At 42.7% G+C, this 19,108-nt stretch overlaps 1 protein-coding gene across 11 annotated transcripts in view; it reads left to right on the top strand.

The window, feature by feature from the left end:
* Positions 1-19,108, top strand: part of BCAS3 (BCAS3 microtubule associated cell migration factor) — a 590,230-nt gene that overhangs the window by 265,385 nt on the left and 305,737 nt on the right. For all 11 annotated transcript variants that reach the window (XM_014581354.4, XM_014581355.4, XM_025179224.3 and 8 more), the window contains 3 exons: positions 1,189-1,289; positions 7,059-7,255; positions 9,613-9,710. In XM_014581354.4, the coding sequence (XP_014436840.1) occupies positions 1,189-1,289; positions 7,059-7,255; positions 9,613-9,710 (396 nt within the window). The remainder of the gene's footprint in view (positions 1-1,188; positions 1,290-7,058; positions 7,256-9,612; positions 9,711-19,108) is intronic.

A 19,108-nucleotide genomic window follows, 5' to 3' on the forward strand; every position in this document is an offset into this window, starting at 1 on the left:
AATGAAACTTTTAAGGGGGCGTGGTCTGTGCTGTGCTTTTTTATGATCAGTCAGTCATCTGTAGATGTTTGCAATAACCAAGGTGTCACGTGTTTCATGAATAGATTGCATTATAAAATAATTTTATAAGACAGCTGCTGCTATGTAAATCATCCACTCCCACCTGATTAAAAAGAAGCCAATTCTGTTGCCAAGTCAGCGTCAAGCGAAGTGCATTACAGCCAAGATGAGATGATCATATTTCTTCCTGAAGCCAGGGAGGAAAACTAAGTATTCCAGGTTGGTAGGCATGCCAGGTCCTCGGGATAGGTTTTGTCACTGGAGCTTAACATACTTCAACTTCTCTTAAGTGGACCATTTGGAAAGTCGATGCAGCAGGCTTGTATCATTGACCGTGGCATTTCCCATTGTGACTCCCTCCAGACACATGGGAAGGGCTGTCATCTTCATTAAAGCTATTTTGGATGCTTGTGTCGAGCTCCAGGCTGCAAGTTGGGTTGTCCTAGTGTCCGCATAGGAATAAATAACACGAATGCGTCTAAGTTTTCAGAAGAGGAACGTCTTTAGCATTTACACCATCTGTACTCAGACTGATCAGGGTTGTCATTTGCGGGGCCCTACACAGTTCTATTAAACTGGTGCCCCTCTGTCCAATGGCAGCCAAGGCGTTGGGATGGTTTTTTTAGAGATGTGATTTTATAATCTTCAGCAACACACGAATGAAATATTTTTAAAGCAGATTTTAAACTAAGGGTCCTGTCGACTAACACAAGAAATTCAGAAACTGTCAGGATAGACCTGGGGTTGGCAAAGGCCTGTTAAATGGCTTCGTTACTGCTTGAATGGCTCTCAGGTTCAGTGTCTGCTAATAGGTCTGGAAGGAAGGGTTTTTTCACTTTTAAGTTAACTAGATCCCCTCCTGAGGAAGTGAAGCCACATAACAGGGATCGGAAGAGGCAGGTGAGTGGACATTAAGACCCAGGAGTGCCCCAGATTTTTGAGTGCTGTATGCAGCTGCGTACTCTGTGTATGGGTAAGGACAGCCCTGGGACTGATCATGCTCTGTGTCACAGTATAGACAGCCAGAACTGTGTGTATGTTGTCATACCAACATATATGTGAAACAACATTTTTTTTAAAAAATCAGATTGAAAAATCTAACTTCTTCTATCTTCTTTCTTTGCATAGTGGTTCCACCTGGGAGTCCTGGACCTATCACACGACATGAGTCGTACGACAGCTTAGCATCTGACCACAGTGGTCAAGATGATGAAGAATGGCTTTCCCAGGTATGGGGTTTGGATTTTGGGGGGCTTGCGGTCCGTTCTGTTCTATGTCCAGTTCTGAAGAGAAACTCATCCTATCTGGCAGAAGTGAATTACAGCTTTATGTTAAAAAATAAACCTGCTAAAGAAATAAACTGTATAGAAACAGAGCATGTGTAAACCTCATTTCAATCTTGACCTAAGTGGAATCAGTTTGGTAGTCTCAGTGAATTCCTACTGGATAGGTGTTCATGTTTTGACAAACATCAACAAAGCTCCAGTCCTGTTGGTCCTGATTACATTTTTGGCAATCTCAAAAGCCCTGTGTGGATACAAAATTCATATCCGCATCTGCAAAAAAGATCCACACATCATTTTTGCACGTGCAGATAACAATTTTGTGTCCATGCAGGTCTCTAAAGATCCACTGATGCAGATACCTGTGGATATAAAGCAGATAGCCACAAATTTGCAAGGTTCTAGATACAAAATTGATACCTGCATCTGTAGCTGCAAAAATGAGCCATGAATATCCATATCCATGGATCCGGATACCTGTGGATATGAGGATATCCATGGATTTGCAGGGCTTCAGCAGTCACTGCATGGTTCCCCCCAGATAACAATTATTGACACTGGGGATGGACTGAATTGGTCGTGGAGAATTTTCTGCCTTCGCCAGCCCTGCAGAAATTGTCCCTTTTGATCAGGGCTAAACAATGTAGGGAAGACTACTCTGTGATGAACCTATGCAATACTCATTACATCCTTACTTAAGGCTGGAAGGTTAGTTGACTTCTTAATCTCTCTCTCTCTCTCTCTCTCTCTCTCAGTCACCACCTTTCTCTAGCGCTAAATCTATTCTACTACAGGTTGAACCTCTCTGGTCAGGCACTCTCTGATCTGGGAACATCAATGGTCCAGCATGATTTTAGCTAGCCAGATGTCCACTTATGGGTGTGACCAAGTTTCCCGTGATCCCATGGTTTGTTTACAGCCATCAGTCCTGGCTCTGTGTTCTGTTGTTTAGCTTTAATTTACCCCTAAATGTCTTCTAAGAGCCCAGTACTCAGTTGAAGTGTTGGTAATGCTTCTAGACAATAATGACCCCCTGTGATTCGGCAAATTCTCTGGTTTGGCACCGGTCAGGTCCTGAGGATGCTGTACTAGATAGGTTCAAGTAGTATTGTGAAATACAAATAAATGCATGTAAAATGTAAATTTTCAAAAGTAGTTGGCCCTTAACTTAGCTACTGACTTCTGAGTTAATGTTTCCCTCTGTAACAGTAGAGGACACTTGCAGGAGTGAATCTTTCTGTTGTTTTCGGCTGTTTAAGAGGAAAATCAGATCTTTAAACTCAGGATTTGGCTAATAAGTGGAGGGAGACCCAATTTTCAATTAATTTGGTGTAAACTATAAATGTATTTGTAATTTTGGAATACTTTTTATACCATTAGGATCATAAACATTTAAAACAAATTTAAGAGAATAGAGAGCAAATTTGTTTGCAAAACTTTTCTAGGTCATCTTTAAGTCAGCATATAGTAAAATAAAGATTGAAGAATGTGATGCAGTATCTTTATAATTCTGTTGTTAATGCATTGTCTAATGGTTGTTATAGAATGTCCTAATTTAGGACTGGAAGGTTAGTTCGCTGTAGTACTTTATGATGGTCTCAATATGAATGAACTATTTTGCATATTAGGCCAAGCCTTTAAGTTTTTACTCTGGGAATATTCTCATTACATTAAGTGGGCAGTTTCCCTTAGTAAGAACTAAGTAAGGATTTAGATTAGCTTTTGATATTTCTTTTTGTAAGGGCTGAAAATGGTGAAAAATAACTTAATTACCAAATCAGTTATTCAGCACTTTCGGAATGTATCCTGACGGAGAGCCTGAATTTTCTTCAAGGCACATCTTCACTTGCTGCTACAGAGATTGACATTCTGATGTTTGATTTAGCAGGTCTGGTATAGACCTGTAATTTGAATGCTGAGGGTAGCTCCAGCTGGCATCTGTACTCCTGGCAGTCATGAGGAGTAAGGAAAGTCGACAGGAGCCTCCCACAGTGCGGATGGCACCAAGCTCAGCTTAAGTTAAGCCGACTCTAGCTACGTGGAGTATGTAGCTGGAGATGCATACCTTAAGCCAATCTTCCAGGTCTAATGTAGACCTGGTCTCAGTTTGGATATATTACTATGTAGATATTATATTTTTACTGCCTATTTGAAGCTTTCACATTTTAGTTTGGCAAGATGTCAGATATATTGTATTGCCTCAGGGATATGTTGAGGATCTTCTACACCCAGTGACTTTTAGATTATATGTAGCTTATTCCTCAAATAAGTTTGCAACCCTGCAGTAGGTCTACCCAGGTATGTCTCATAGAGCATCCATGACTACCAGGATCTAATTATATTTGCAGGGATCTAATTACAAAACCATAACATTAAAATATTTTTTTTGGTTTCACTTTGGTATGTCAGATATGGAGAAGCTGTCTCCAACTCGTCACAGCATAAAGACAAAGGATCTTGCCACTCATGTTAATGGGACCAGGATTTCACCTAACGTCTTTCATAGTTTTCCAAATACTGTAACGACAGTGCAAATGTTACATCATAATCTGCATTCTGACGTCATTTAGTTACTTTATAACTGTGCTTATGTTGCGTTAATCTTCAGTGTAGCAGTAGGCTCTCAGAGCAAGAATGAAGTGGGCATGTGTTCTGTAGGATTGTGTGTTGCTAACACAAAGATGATTCAGAGTAGTAATATGAGCCCAGCGCTACACAAGTCTTGCCATCAATCAGTGGTGGGCAACCTGTGGCCCAAGGGCCGCATGCAGCCCATTGGGTTCTATGTCCAGCCCACAAGACACTGTTTACTGTTGCCCACGCGCAGGGTGGCCAGATTCCGCTGATTTCCATCCACAACGCTTTTTTTCCTGTTGGTATTACTAAAGTGACACACCCTTAAATCAAGGTCACATGAACAGAGGTGTGTGCTGATGGCAAGAGCTGGGTGTTCATTCTGTATCCAATCAAAGCGCTGCTGCAGTTCAGTCAGCACACCCCGCAAATTCTAGGTATGTAAGCACAGGTAGCAAAACAACTGTATCCTGGGAGACAGTCCTGGTTATGACCGTCTTGCGACCCGCTGTGATGGAGGGCCACTCATGCTGCCCACACACTAGCTTCGGTTGCTTATCGCTGTCATAAATACTCTGTGATAGAGCAGCAAGTATATTTTATGGGAACATTTTCCTAAATGAGGTCTCTTCGTACATAAAAAGAGGAACCAGGAAGTGCTCTAGGAAAGCTTAGTTTTTACTAAATGAAAAGGGAGATGATATCTCTTGTGAACATGAAGCTCCTAGCTTTTACTAAGCAAGCCACTTTAGATTAAGCCCAAAGAGCATGTATGTTTTTCAAAATTAAAGTGTTGTTATCAACAGTAACAGCATGCAGTGAAAAAACACTGCCCTTCACTTCAACTTTTCAATTAGAACAGTGGGTAATGTGTGCTGTCAGTGTGAAGTAGATACAATATGTTTGTCCTGCACACAACAGGAGAGTGAATAAGAACATCTGGCCATAGCCTCGGTAAAATTTCAAAGGCATCTGTTTACCTCTCGGCTCTGTGACACTGATGGTTTCAAGCTTAAAATATACAGAATCCTTTATCTGTGGCCTAATTTACATGGCCGTATAAAAGCTACTCAAATTATAAACCTCTACTGCCGATCTGAGTTACCCCAAGATAAATGGAAATATGGAGGTAATACTACACAGACTATGCGTTTGTCCTCTAAGGCTTGCAAATAATTGCCTTAGAACAATATTTTTCTAAGCCTTTAAAATTACCTTGTGTAAAAATCAGAAATCACCTAAGGCACTGACATTTGATAATAGTTAAAAAACAACCTGTAAGGTGCTACGCAAAAAGGCACATCTATTATGTAACAAAACAACTGAAATAAATACTGCTGTCTTCAGTACACTGTATTCTGTTTGTTTGTGGGGTTATTTATTGTTTTAATAGCCTACTAAATCCTACAATTTTCCATTTGATTCTGTGGTTTGGAAAATACCTGTTCCCCAAAGTTTAAAGATCAGAACTGGATCAGGAAAATAAAATATTAATGACTCAGACTGTCCATGGATTAGTCTCTCATTAATTGCAAGTACCCTTGAGTTAAAGGAAGAAATGCATTTAAAATTATTTGCTGTCATCAGAAACTTGCATATTCTGCATGTACTTTCTATACTGTCTTCCCCCATTCTAAAGTATGTATGGAAATACGGGTCTTCAGGTTATGTATATGGCTACTAGGACATGGACAATAAACCCTTTTGCTTGTGTTTAAATTGTAAGACTGTCAGCTGAATGCATAGATGTTAAACATTTTGCTGTCTTGCCAAAGTAAGTGTGTTGTATATATGTGATGTATGTATGGCGGGAGCTATATGGTCTATTACAAACGATGTTGCTTTTCAGCAAGGTGGTCTTTGCCAGCAGTAGCTTCCGAAATGTCAGCAGTAATTATCAGCTTCATTTTGAAATACAATTCACACTTCATACATGTGATGACAAGGTGTTCTGTCTAGTGATTACTTTCAGAATGATACTTTGAACAAAATTGTAACAGCTTGCTCTTAAAGAGAGGTCTCCTTCACGTGGTCAGGTTTAAAGCTGTCGACCACCATGTATGGAGGACGATTTTCAGTTGCTTCACTTAGTTCAGTCTTTGCCCTACTAAATCATGTTCTTTTGTTGTTGCACCCAAAAATTCTAAATTGTTAGTTTTGTAGCCATGGAATTCATTTTGCAGTGGTGGGAACAAGGTGCAAACTGAGTCATATGAAATAATAGTTATGGCGAATATCTTGGGCTCCAAGACAATGTAAGAGGATTCTCCGAGATTTTGTCTCCTAGAAATTATGAAATTGAAATTATCCATAGATGTTGTTTTCTGATCTTGAACAACACATAGGCCTCAATTTGCAAAGTCAGAAGCCTTGATAACATTTCTGACTCCCGCATATGAGTGTTCAGATTGGCACGTTGGTGAGTAAAACGGGCGTTCATATTGCCTATGTACCCATACAAACATCTAGATACAAGTTTTGGATGTAAAGTGTAGGTGCACAGATTTGAAAATTGGATTCACTGTAAAATTTTATTTTGAAAAGTTAAAATGCTATTAATTTCTAAAATTGCTTGACCCAGAGTCCTGTTTAGGTTCTGCACTCATTTAATTCCTGATCATTGGTTGAATCCTGCAAGGTGTAGAGTGTCTTTTTGTCCATCTCTGAGGATTTTCAAAGCTTTATGCCGGGGTAGGGAACCTTTTTGGGGTCAGGAGCTGCTGACCCCAAGAAAAATCAGTCGGGGGCTGCACACAAGTGAGAAGAAAAGTGAGAAGCCCCTGACTAAGAAGGAGAAAATCACTCCCAACATTCCCATCGCACACCAGAGCCTGAGGGGTCCCAGGCTAGTAGATTTTGTCTGCTCCAGCTCTGCGGGTGGGTGGTTGGGGGGCTGGAGCACCAGCGTGGGCTTCCCAATGCTGGGCCTCGGGGGCTAGACCCAGACAAGCTGGGGGCCACATCCGGCCCCCAGATCTGAGGTTCCGCACCCTGTTTTACGAGATCAGATCTTATGCGTATAAGCAAGGCCATTTCATATTTTGCTCTGCTTAAGTATTTTCTGAGGAGAATGCTTCTCTCCTGTTTGGTTGCCTTGGGATTCGAGGGAATTGCTCAGTGTGGTGTACAATATTCTTCTAGGTGGAAATAGTGACTCACACTGGACCTCACAGACGCCTGTGGATGGGCCCCCAGTTCCAGTTCAAGACAATTCATCCGTCAGGTCAAACCACAGTCATTTCTTCCAGTTCATCTGTGCTGCAGTCACATGGTCCAACTGACACACCACAGCCTCTTCTGGACTTCGATACAGACGACCTTGATCTCAACAGTCTCAGGTAACAATAAAGTTAATTTTACAAAAAGGGTTCTTGGTTACTTACACGCAGATTAGCCGAGTGCTCGAATAAATTCTTCCATGTATAGGCACAGCAGTTCCTATCAAGCTAGTCTGGATCAGTTGCTTTTGGAAGATCATATGCCTTGTTAATGATAAAAGTCCACTCAGGACAAAGTGATGATAAAGGTTTCTATCCAGATGTCTTCAGTGGTCACCTAGATTCCCTTCTGTTGCCGTGTCTTGCCTGATGTGCAAAGTCCAGGTATCTTGTTCCGTTGCACTTAATCTCTAAAACGTTCAGTGCTTCGTTGCCTTTGCATTGCTTAGCAACTTCATTTGCTATAACATGAGTAGGAGCATCAGGGTGTAGTTATACCCTGCTGCGGATGGGGGGAGGAGGGCGGTCAGTGTTGTGGAATACTAAGGCTATGTCTACACTAACGGGGGTTCTGGGATACTGGAAGAACTCTGCCGTGTCCAGGGAATGTGTCTCCTCTTCTGCTTTTTTTTTTGCAGAAGAGCGGATGCGCTCTTTCAGAAGCCCTGTCTTCCTCCTTCCACGAGGAAGAAGGGCTCTTCCGAAAGAGGAGGCTTTTCCAAAATTTGACCCAGTGTAGACAGGCCAGAAAACTATCGGAAAAAGGTATACAAATTGTGGCGCACAATTTGCGTACCTTTTCCGATAGATCGGTGTAGTCTAGACATAGCGTTAGTGATCTACCGAATGTTTTCTCCCGCCCCCTTTCCACCTTCTTTTCTTTCCTTAAGTGTATCATGTAGAATTCGGCAATTAGATTTGAGCCTGGAGAAGCCTTGAATAACCTTTTCCTTCATGTATGCTTTTTTTTAATCGTTGGCAAAATGACATTGTGTGATGGAAGTATATTTTTTCCCTGCCTCTTTGCCAACAGCAATAACATCTCAATACAACAAAACAAAAGTCGGTGCCTAAGTTGGTTCATGACTTCTGTTTCTTTTTAAAGAGTGATTCATACCCTTGCCTTTTTTCAATTTACTCTGTATCGGTTTTGCTTTGTTTTCCTCCATTCTTATTTTTAAGAATACATCCCTGAAAATGAGGGTAATAAAAGAACCAAATAGCTCAACTCCAATATGTTTCCCAAAAACTTTTAGATGTTAGTCATTCAGTTTTATTAAAGTTCTCATTCTTTCAATGTGGGGTGTTTTTCTGGTGGGAGAGAGTTAGTATTTATTGGTACCCAGTGATTTTTAAAAAGTGCCATATTTGTCATAAATCTATCTCTGCTTCCTATATGATAGCCAGAAAGAACTGACAAACTTTAGCAAGCCTGCATCTTACAGAGCCAGCAGATGATTCTGGAACCCAAAGTTTTATGGTCTTGGCTCTGTGGGATTTAGACTGTATTGCCATCTCTCACATGTAAAACAGTTCAGGTTAGGGATGTAAAATCCCATCGAATCAGTTAACTGATTTAAATATTAAGTTTAACCAGCTATCTGCTTAAACAGGGGCAAGGTGGGCTGAAGCACCCCCCGGCCTCAGCGTGTTGCCTCAGCCAACCCATCTCCGCCACAGGTGGAGAACTGCTCCTGGGCCCACTGTAGATGGGGGTTGCTCCAGCTGGGCCGCTGTACCCGCCCCCCCACACACACACACCCACTACTAGCCCATTGGGCAGGAGCTCCAGCCCCCACCAGTTATCATAACGGGTAAGCATCACCCTACAGACGTTCACATGCCTAATTCAGGTGTGGAAGATGTCGAACCCTTCTGAAAATTATGCAAACTCTCCTGGGCCATGAACTTGATGTGAATAATCTTTGCTTCAGTGAGTAGTCCCACAGACTTCAACATTGCCCCCATGTAAGGGTGTTCCATATTGGACTCTTGAGGTGTATACCTGGCTTTTTAAGATTCTTTGGATCCCTACTAGCTGATGTCCAGATGCCAGACAGCGTATGTACAATCCTTGGTTAAATGAAGAAGCATCTATGATGACTGAAGACTAGGTAGTTAAAAACACAACCTTTCCCTCCTCACACAAATCAGCTTTGCACACCAAGCCAGAGAATTTGTACCAGACATGTGGAATTTGTGGTCTGGTTTTCTTTTTTCTCCGTGGTTTTCTAAGAGCTCAAATCCTAAGTAATATACAGAGACATTTAATTTTCATGATTTTTTTTCCCCTCCATGTTATCCCATCCATTGCTTGGATCCACACACCAGGGGAAAATAAAAGCTTTCAACACTTGGTTGATTTTAGAATAAATAGTTCTTCAATTGGTTGGACATGTTTAGTTTTCTTGATTTAAGAACAGCCCTAATGAGCAGTGCTTTTTGATTCAGAGGATGTATGTAATTTTAAATTTTAGGATTCAGCCTGTTCGCTCTGAACCTGTTAGCATGCCGGGATCATCACGTCCAGTTTCTGATCGCAGAGGCGTTTCAACGGTGATCGATGCTACCTCAGGTAGAAAGCACGTGTGTTGGTTTCATGTTTTGACTCACGTTAATGGCATTCATCAAACTTTTATTTATTTGCTTAGTAACATGTTGTCACTAACCAAAGCCATAGATTTAAAGAGTTTTCCAAATGTTCAGCTCTACTATAGCATCTGCTATCTGATTTTTAATGAACTCATATTAAAAGCTACCTCAAATTTTGCCTTTGATCGCTTGAATGTGAAGTGGAAGTACTCACATAAAATCTGAATACAATATATGTGTTCAATTTACTTAAAGAGTTAGAATTTCAGAGTGCCTGATCTAAAGAAACAGAAGGTGTGTCGGGGCTAACCTGGAATGCTTTTATTAGTGAAAGCATAAAGTTTAGAAAATCATTACACTAATAATCTCTATCATGGTTATAAATTACCTATGAATGAAACCTATCCATGTATATAGTAGCAATGTCTGTGAGTGAATACCGACTACCTGATAAACTAACCACATCTGGAGTATTGTGTTCAGTTCTGGGGCCCCCGCTACAAAAAGGATGTGGATGCATTGGAGAGGGTCCAGCGGAGGGCAACCAAAATGATTAGGGGGCTGGAGCATATGACTTATGAGGAGAGGCTGAGGGAGTTGGGTCTGTTTAGTCTGCAGAAGCAAAGAGTGAGGGGGGATTTGAGAGCAGCCTTCAACTTCCTGAAGGGAGGTTCCAAAGAGGATGGAGAGAGGCTGTTCTCAGTAGACACAGATGGTAGAACAAGGAGCAATGGTCTCAAGTTGTGGTGGGAGAGGTCCAGGTTGGATATTAGGAAAAACTATTTCCCTAGGAGGGTGGTGAAGCACTGGGATGGATTCCCTAGGGAGGTGGTGGAGACTCCATCCCTAGAGGTGTTTAAGTCTCGGCTTGACAAAGCCCTGGCCGGGTTGATTTAGTTGGGATTGGTCCTGCCTAGAGCAGGGGGCTGGACTTGATGGCCTTCTGAGGTCTCTTCCAGCTCTATGGTTCTATGATTCTATGAACCAATGTTTTTTTAGCAGGAATCTTTTTTCACTGACTTTTGCAATGGAGAACAGCTCAACTTTATATCCTTATTATTTCAGGATCAGTATAATAATATATGTACCGTAAAGTTTTCTTCCCTTGTCTCTTATGTATAAAGAGACAAGGGCAGCAGGGTTTTATAGTCCAGTACAGCTGCATAGAATTGGGTGGTTCTACACAGCAGGGTTTTGTCAAATAAAATCTCTCACACGTAGAATTATTAAACACACAGCATTAGTCAAGCAGTCGAGTCAGAGAGGATTTTAATCTTGAGTGATTTGAAAATCCCTAGAGACTGCTGATTGGATTGAGGTTTAAACTGTAAAAGGAAAGTGTAACACATACAAAAACTGATTTGGGAAGGTTGTTGTAAAGAGAGTTAAAGTAAAAGCTCCTGTTCCGGACTCTGTTTGCAATAGATATTAATTGTGAATCCAAGATATTATTTTTGTGTATTTACTTTGGTGTTTTTCCTAAATCAGGGTTTATAATTAACTGTAGTAACAGCCATTCACACTCCATAGTTAAGGTTGTGCCATGGCTCATGTTATAAATATTTTGAATAAATGTATATGAACTTTTCAGAAAATTGTCTTGGCTATATGAGGAAACTTACAAGTATCAACAGTGATTCGTTTTTATAATAGTTCATCTGAAAAAAATGTTATTTTTAAAAATAAAAATAACAGATTTAGATCAGAATGGTAACCTTGGTCAGCATATTTAAAATTTTGAATACCAAATTATTAATGTTTTAAGCTATTCTGCCCTATAAATCCAACCATGTCTAGCCCAGTTAGGGGCATCTTCAGGGTGGCTATTAAGGAACTGAGACCTAAGTCATTAGCTACTTTGTAACATGGTTCTCCAATGTGATCTGTAACCAAGTTGTTCCGTCTACACTACAGACAATAAACCATGCAAGATGGCTATTTCTCCATGTTAAATAACCCTCTGCTGTAGTGTAGATGGGGCCTTTGTGTAAAGTGGCTCATATGAATGTGAGGATGCTTTTTTGGTAATGCTTTTAATGTGTATGTCCCCATTAAAATGAGTACATACTGTTATAAGGCTAAAATATATTGTACAATAATGCACTGTGGTTATAACGCCCCATACATTTCTTACAAATAAATACACTACATGGATTTTGCCAGTGACATGCTAATAGTAATATTTTATTTAACTCCACTGCCAAACAGTTTGGATTTGAATTCAGGGATTTTAACTTCTCTTTGAAGCCTTTGTTGTGGCCGAACCCTCGTTTGTTCCCATTTAGAAATGATTACTCCTTAGTAAAAATAGATGTGCCAGATAGGGATGTTAAATATCAGTCAACTGAATAGTCACGTAACCTCATGAATTCTTATTGGTTCGGCGACTATTCCATAGTCCCGGGAGTATTGCCAGCAGCCAATGCACTCCAGCCTCACTTCAGGTTTCCTGTGGATCTTACCAAGACATGTCCTAAGTGGCTTACATTCTTTCTGAAAACAAGTTTATTGGGAAATACCTTTTTAGGTTTGAAAGGTGTTTTTTTTTTTTTTTAAAGTAGGCCATAAATTTTTATGACCTAACCTGAACCAGGATGTGATTCTTCAATTCTGTCCCATACATTTGAGTCTGTTGCACTTTATGAAGATGTTTATCTGTTGCTTTGATTGCCTGTTGCTCAGTGATGTGACCAGTGTGGCGCCCTCTTATCAAATTCTATCACTTGGGCTTGCCATCAAAAGATTGCATGTACATGTTTATCATCTTGAATTGTTCTTGCTGCTCATTTAATAGCTCCCCACCCACTCATACAACCCTACCCACACAACCCTACCCACCTACCCCTTGCTAATGACAGCTGTCTTTGTGTTTTCACGGGACAACAGTGTGCATATTTTTATTATGATAACTTTCATAGCTATGTCAGCAAAACCATGCTATCAAACAATGTGCTCTGGCACAGAGGATTTCAAACAATTCTTAATTTGCAAAAGTATAGGCCGCTGACATTGATGTAAATCAGGAAACTTTCCAATGAGAGCCTGGGAGCTATACCAGAATAAAGCCAAAGTTACCGAATATAGAATCAGACCAATTTCTGTAATAAATAAGTGAGATCTAAGTGTTATGTTGGACAGAAATTAGTAAATGATGTTTAAATTATGCAAGGGCTGCTTTTAACAGGACGTTTAGAGGTGGATTTCATTGGGTTTCTTTCATGAAAATGACTTTACTTTCACATGTTACATTTGCATCCTTTTTATTGGGTTAACATTTTAATAGAGTTACTTTGGGTAAAGTTAAACATTAGAGTTTACCTTTTGTTAAAGCATAAATGAGGGGGGCACTATACAACCAAGTTTGCACACGTGTGTTGATTTCAATCCGATATTGGCACTTGTTTGAAGTTACTGCCATGTGATGAGGATGTTTGTTTCTCAGTCGCTTGTTTCTCTGCTTTGACTGGGATGCCAGAGAGCTATCCCCAATCTAAATCAGCACATAGAGCAGGTTGGATCTTGCCTCTACCTGGGAGTACTTCCTCGGTGTGGAAATTGGGTTCATATGGATATAGTTAGCAGTCTAGGTACTGAATCTGGAGAGTGTGCCTGAACATTCTTCTTAATTATCATAATCTATTCTAGAGCACCTAATTCATGCATCTTATTATCCGGTGCTCTAGGAGCTCTCTCAAAAAACCTTTTTTGCAACCTGTCCCAATCAGAAAAGCTTGCATAAAGTGAATATGTTGCCTCGCCCCCACCCGAGACAACCTGCAGGCTGGGGTCGGGGAGAGCTGAAGGCTGGGGGTAGCCTATAGAGCCTGGCCAGCCCTCTGGAGCACCCCCCCAAAAAAAGGCTGCAGGAAGGAGGAGGCCTCAAAGTGCTGCCTCCCCTAAGCCAGCTACAGGGCAGGGGGGGCAGCTGGTGGTCGGAACCAGCCCACAAAGCGCTGCTGGCCCTCCTTCCCTGCTGACTGCAAGCCAGGAGGACAGCAGCAGGCGGGGGGCTGCCCGCCCCCAACAGGCTTCAGGTCGGGGGGAAGCTGGTGGCCAAACTCCCACCCAACAAGTGCACAGACCCAGATCTCCCCCGTCCCCTTCCCATGAGGAGCCGCCCTCCGGAGAGTGCAGACCTGGTTCCTCAGAAGGAGCTGCTGACCAGGCAGTACTGCCACAGTCCCCTGGGAAGAGGAGCAGTGAAGTAGCTGCCAGTGGAGCAGTGCCATCCTCGCTGCCCAACATAGCCCCGGTAAGCCCCCTCCCCCAAACTCCCAGGCCTCTGTCCTGAGCCCCCTGCCCTAAGTTCTGCGCCTCCCACCTCCCTTGACTTCTGCACCCCCATCTCCTTGTCTCTCAGCCCCCCACCTCTTTCCCCCTGCCCTGAGGCCCCCAACCCCTGCCTTGACCTCCCCCCATCTCCCAACCCTCTGCCCTACGCCATCCACGCCCTGCCTCTCCTTCCCTCTGAGCCCTCACTCCAGCCTTCTTTTTCCTTCATTCTGAAAAAAATGCAATCATTGAAATCAAGCATGTACATTTTTCATGTAAAAAAAAAAAAAATTCAGTTACAGAGCTGAACACCACTGGTTACAACTGCTAGTAGGTAATATTTCAGGACTGAGAGCTGAGCCAAGAGGCAATACTATACATGATCCTCATAATATATTGGATTATGATTAAATAGATGTAAGAATTTTAAAAGATCTTCTGTAAAATGAAACCCAAGATGAAAAACTCAGCCAGTGTTGCTGCTCGAAGCAATGCAATAATTTGTGTACCTATACGTGAATGCTCTATTTTTGGAAATTCCTGGTAGACTGCATAGAAGTAAATGAAGTAAGTCACACTAAATGCAGATAAATGAAACATTCTTCAATGCAAGCGGTAACATCAGAAGAGTACTGTACACTAAATATGAATATATCAAGAAATGTTTCGTAGACTACTAACAACAGGGATATTTAGTGTCAGGATATTATTTTGCTGTACTCAGATGTTTTGTTCATCTGATATCATAATACAACTACTTAGGTTCCCTGAAAAAATCTTATTGTAAGAAAGATAAAATGAATGATGGTTAAAATTACATGAATCCAGAATAAAAATATGCTATTTCAGATAATAATCATGCAGATGTGAATAATTTTATTTCTTCTGCATTTTAATAGTTTTTTTAGATCAGTGAGGCATATAAAGCTATGTACATTTTAATTGTATCTTTAAATACAAGAAGAGTTAGCAAAAGTGTCTTCAGTAAGATGTATCATATATTTGCCTTTGAATGTGGACATACAACTCACATGCATCAGGGGAGAAAGTGCCTTTAAAGACAATCAGTGATAAGACTTAAAAAGAAGTAGAATTTAGCCCAAATTTTAACAGGTTGCACGGGAAGGTTTCAGAGTATACAACATAGACAGTATTAATATAAAAGCTTCAGAGAGGTAGCCGAGTTAGTCAGTAACAGGAAAAACTTAAAAAACATCAAATACTCTGGTAGCACTCTAACAAAACATGTATATGGTATCATGAGATTTCGTGAGCATAGCCGAATTCTTCAGATGACTTGAGTACAGGCAGTCCCTAGCTTACGTACAAGATAGGGACTGTAGGTTTGTTCTTAAGTTGAATTTGTATGTAAGTCGGAACTGGCGTCCAGATTCAGCCGCTGCTGAAACTGACCAGCGGCTGACTACAGGAAGCCCGAGGCAGAGTTGCTCTGCCCTGGGATTCCTGGAATCAGCCGCTGATCAGTTTCAACAGCGGCTGAATTTGGACGCCTGGGACAGAGCAGCTGGGGCGCTGCCGGGTAGGTCCCCGCAGCGCCGCACCTCAGCGCTGCGGGGACCAACCCGGCAGCACCCCAGCTGCTCTACCCCAGGCATCCCCAAGTCAGCTGCTGCTGAAACTGATCAGCGGCTGATTCCAGGAAGCCCGGGGCAGAGCAACTCTGCCTCGGGCTTCCTGTTGTCAGCCGCTGGTCAGTTTCAGCAGCAGCTGACTTGGGGACGCCTGGGGCAGAGCAGCTGGGGTGCTGCCGGGTTGGTCCAGTAGCGCCGAGGAGCGGCGCTGCGGGACCAACCCGGCAGCGCCCAAGCTGCTCTACCCCAGGCATCGTCGGCAAGAACAGCCTGGTCTGCTGGGGGGGGGGGGGGGGGAGGCGCACTAGTTGTGCCCTCCCCCCCCCAGTAGACCAGGGAGACGCGGGTGGCGGGACCGCTGAGATGCGCTGCGGTCCCGCCCGCGTGCTCCGTGGCTTTGCTCTGCGTCTCCCTGGTCTGCTGGGGGGGCTTCCCCCCCAGCAGACCAGGGAGACTTGGAGCAGCTTTTCTCGCCCCGGAGGACGCAGGCGGCGGGACTGCGGCGCATCTGGGTGTCCCGCCGCTCGCGTCCTCCGGGGCGAGAAAAGCCCCGTTCGTAACTGCGGATCCGACATAAGTCGGATCCGTGTAACTCGGGGACTGCCTGTATAGTTGTTCAAATAAAAACATCAGTATAGACTTAGGAAAAACAATATATTTTTCCCAGGCAAAACTGCTTGTTTCAAAATTTACCTATGGCCCATGAAACAATTGGGTGGATTGCCAGTTGAGCAACAAAATGGAGACAAGAGAAAGCAATTTGCACATTATAACCTACTGAGCTATTCTGTTTTTCCTCCCAGATGAAGTAAGTGTAAACTATTCATCTGGTCGTTCATTATTCATACTAACACCATAGAGGTAAGGCAAACGTGTGCTGTCCAGCAGTACTCTCCCTTGGAATTTAATAAACGCCTCTGCTGTCACACCTTAAAACATCTAAGCTTTCTTCTGTTGTGTGATAAAATATTTATTCCCAAATACCATACACCTAGGAGTGTTTCTGTGACACAGCCGAGTTCAGCTATTCAGGTAGGAAAGTCGTGTGAATGCAGCTGGCAGATGAAGTAACCCACATTATGAATTCCCAGTCTGTCCTCTTTACCAGAGGCAATAGCTGACAGGCCTGAGCGGCCGTTGGTTTCCTGTTACTGGCGTTGATAGGGCCTGAGGAAACCTGGCGTCATAGATACTTAAGCTGTCCCCCTGCATGAGTGGAGACGGACGGTGCTGGAGGGTCCTTGTTGCACAGAGATGTAATCAATACAGGTTGGAGTCCTTGACCTGAATCTGTAATTACCTGGATGCTATAAAGGTAGTTTGTTGTCACTGATAGTGATTGCATTCAGGTCCTCTGGTTCTGGTGCTGATCTGTGAGGCAGGGGGGGAGTATTTGGCCCCTCTTCTGTTCTCCACAGTATTCAAGAGGTTTTAATAATGGTCATATAACTTAGTCTTATAAGGGACATCACCTGTTCAGTGCCAAGGAAAACCTGAATCTAAGCACTGCACGTTTTGCCATTTCATCTGCTGTTGCTTCATTAAAAGGGATCCCCGAACTACAGAGTCTGGCTCTTTTAAGTAGTACTTTTGAGAACAAATGTTAGCAGCACAATAATGATTTTAAGACGTTAACTCATCTGAGGAAGTGGGTTTTGCCCACAAAAGCTTATGAGTCTGTATTTATTTTTGTTAGTTTCTAAGGGTATGTCTCCACTACAGAGGTTTTTTTAAAAAACAACCATTTTTTCTGAAAAAAACTTCACTTGCATCCACACTGCATTCGCATTCTTTTGAAAGAAAATCGAAAGAATAGAGGGGGTTTTCCGGCATTGGTAATCCTCTTTTTATGAGGAAGAAGCCTTTTTCCGAAAGAGTGCTTTCTTTTGGAAAAGGTGTGGATGGGGAGAGGGAGTTCTTTCGGAAGAAGAGGAAAGAGAAAAAAGCACAGGTGTTCATAATAATAATATCTTAAATGCAAGATAGCGTCATGCAGTGTGGGCACTATCTTTCAAAAAAGCAGATTGCTTTTTCAATGTGCATTGGCAGTGTGGATGCTCTCTTTTGGAAGAAGTTTTTTTGGAAGATCTCTTCTGGAAAAGCTTCTTCCGAAAGAAGCCTGCAGTCTAGATGTAGCCTAAGGTGCCACGGAACTACGCGTTGTTTTTAAAGTTGCAGACTAATCCCAGCGCCCCCTCTGAGACTATTTTAATAAGTGGTTTAGTAGGGTTATTATTTGATAAGTATTTTACTGTACTTCTAGAACAGAAGTCATAAGTTGTGGGGTCTGATCTGCTTGGTTTTTTTGTTTACGGAAATGGGCGTTTCAACTGAACTGTGAGGGGTTTTGTGTGTGGATTGTGCCATGCAGAATGGGGACGCTGAGAGAGAAGGTTTTCAATTTGATGCAGTTGATTCAGTTGGGGAAAAAAAAAGTTAACTGATGATTTTTGAAGACAGCCTGAAGTCAGAACTGACTGCAGTGGGCTCGGAGATGCCAGTGCAGACTACATGCTTACTTCTAAGAACAGCTATGCCCTATGGACTGTGGAGCTGTGAAGGGAAATTAAAATGACCTGACACTACTGATTGGGCACTTGCTGTTGGATCATTGCCTGGCCTGGGAAAGACTCAGCTATGGGGATGCATGAAGTAACATTTATGTCTTGCAACTGCTGGTGGGTGTCACTCGAGGCAGATGTATAGAGGGGATATGTTGACAGACGGGACGTGGGTAAAGTGGATAAGTGGGAGATTAACAACAATGACAATGTCCTGGTTTATTTTTTTGCCTTTCTTTAAAAAAAACATAGGTGGACGTGTTGCTTGTGGAAGGGGAAGGACTGAAACTTCTGGGAATGGAAGGTTCCATTCTTTAGCACAGAATGGGTTTCCAGTCTACATTGCCTCTTGGCTCTGTGAAAATGGAAAGACTCCGTCTTCATGGGGCAGAAGATGGTTTATCTCTATGCCCGCTTATCATTGGCCTTTCTACTGAGACTGCCAACCAATGGGGAAATTCATCTTCTGCTTTTCTGGTGGGTGTCTTGAGATGCAGGTGTTACTCAACTAGAAAACTACCTAGCCTCACGTAGGCCGGTGAAATATCAGATGGCCACAACTAGGGATGTGAAGGACTAGTGGACTATCCGATAAGCAAATGCTTATTAGATAGTTTTCATGTTAGTCGCTTAGTTCCTTCCCCCGTCCCCCTTGCTGCCTCTATCAGAAAGAGGCAGCAAGGGGGGGAAGAGGAGGAGATACTTCAAGGCAGCAGCACTGCTTGAAGCCTGGGGCCAGACCCTGGGATACACATGGCACTGCTACTTTGAAATGCTGCATGCAGCCCAGGGCCAGCTGCGGTGTCCCGATCCTGCATGAGGTGTTTCAAATCAGCAGCACTGTGTGGAGCCCGGGATCAGCTGTGGACTCCCCTGCTGAACCCAGGCTGCATGCAACGCTGCCACTTTGAAATGCACCGGGGAGCCTGGCAGCAAGCTCCTCCCAGCATTTCAAA

Source organism: Pelodiscus sinensis, chromosome 21, assembly GCF_052426305.1.
Source record: "Pelodiscus sinensis isolate ZL-2025 chromosome 21, ASM5242630v1, whole genome shotgun sequence".
NCBI lineage: Eukaryota > Metazoa > Chordata > Testudines > Trionychidae > Pelodiscus > Pelodiscus sinensis.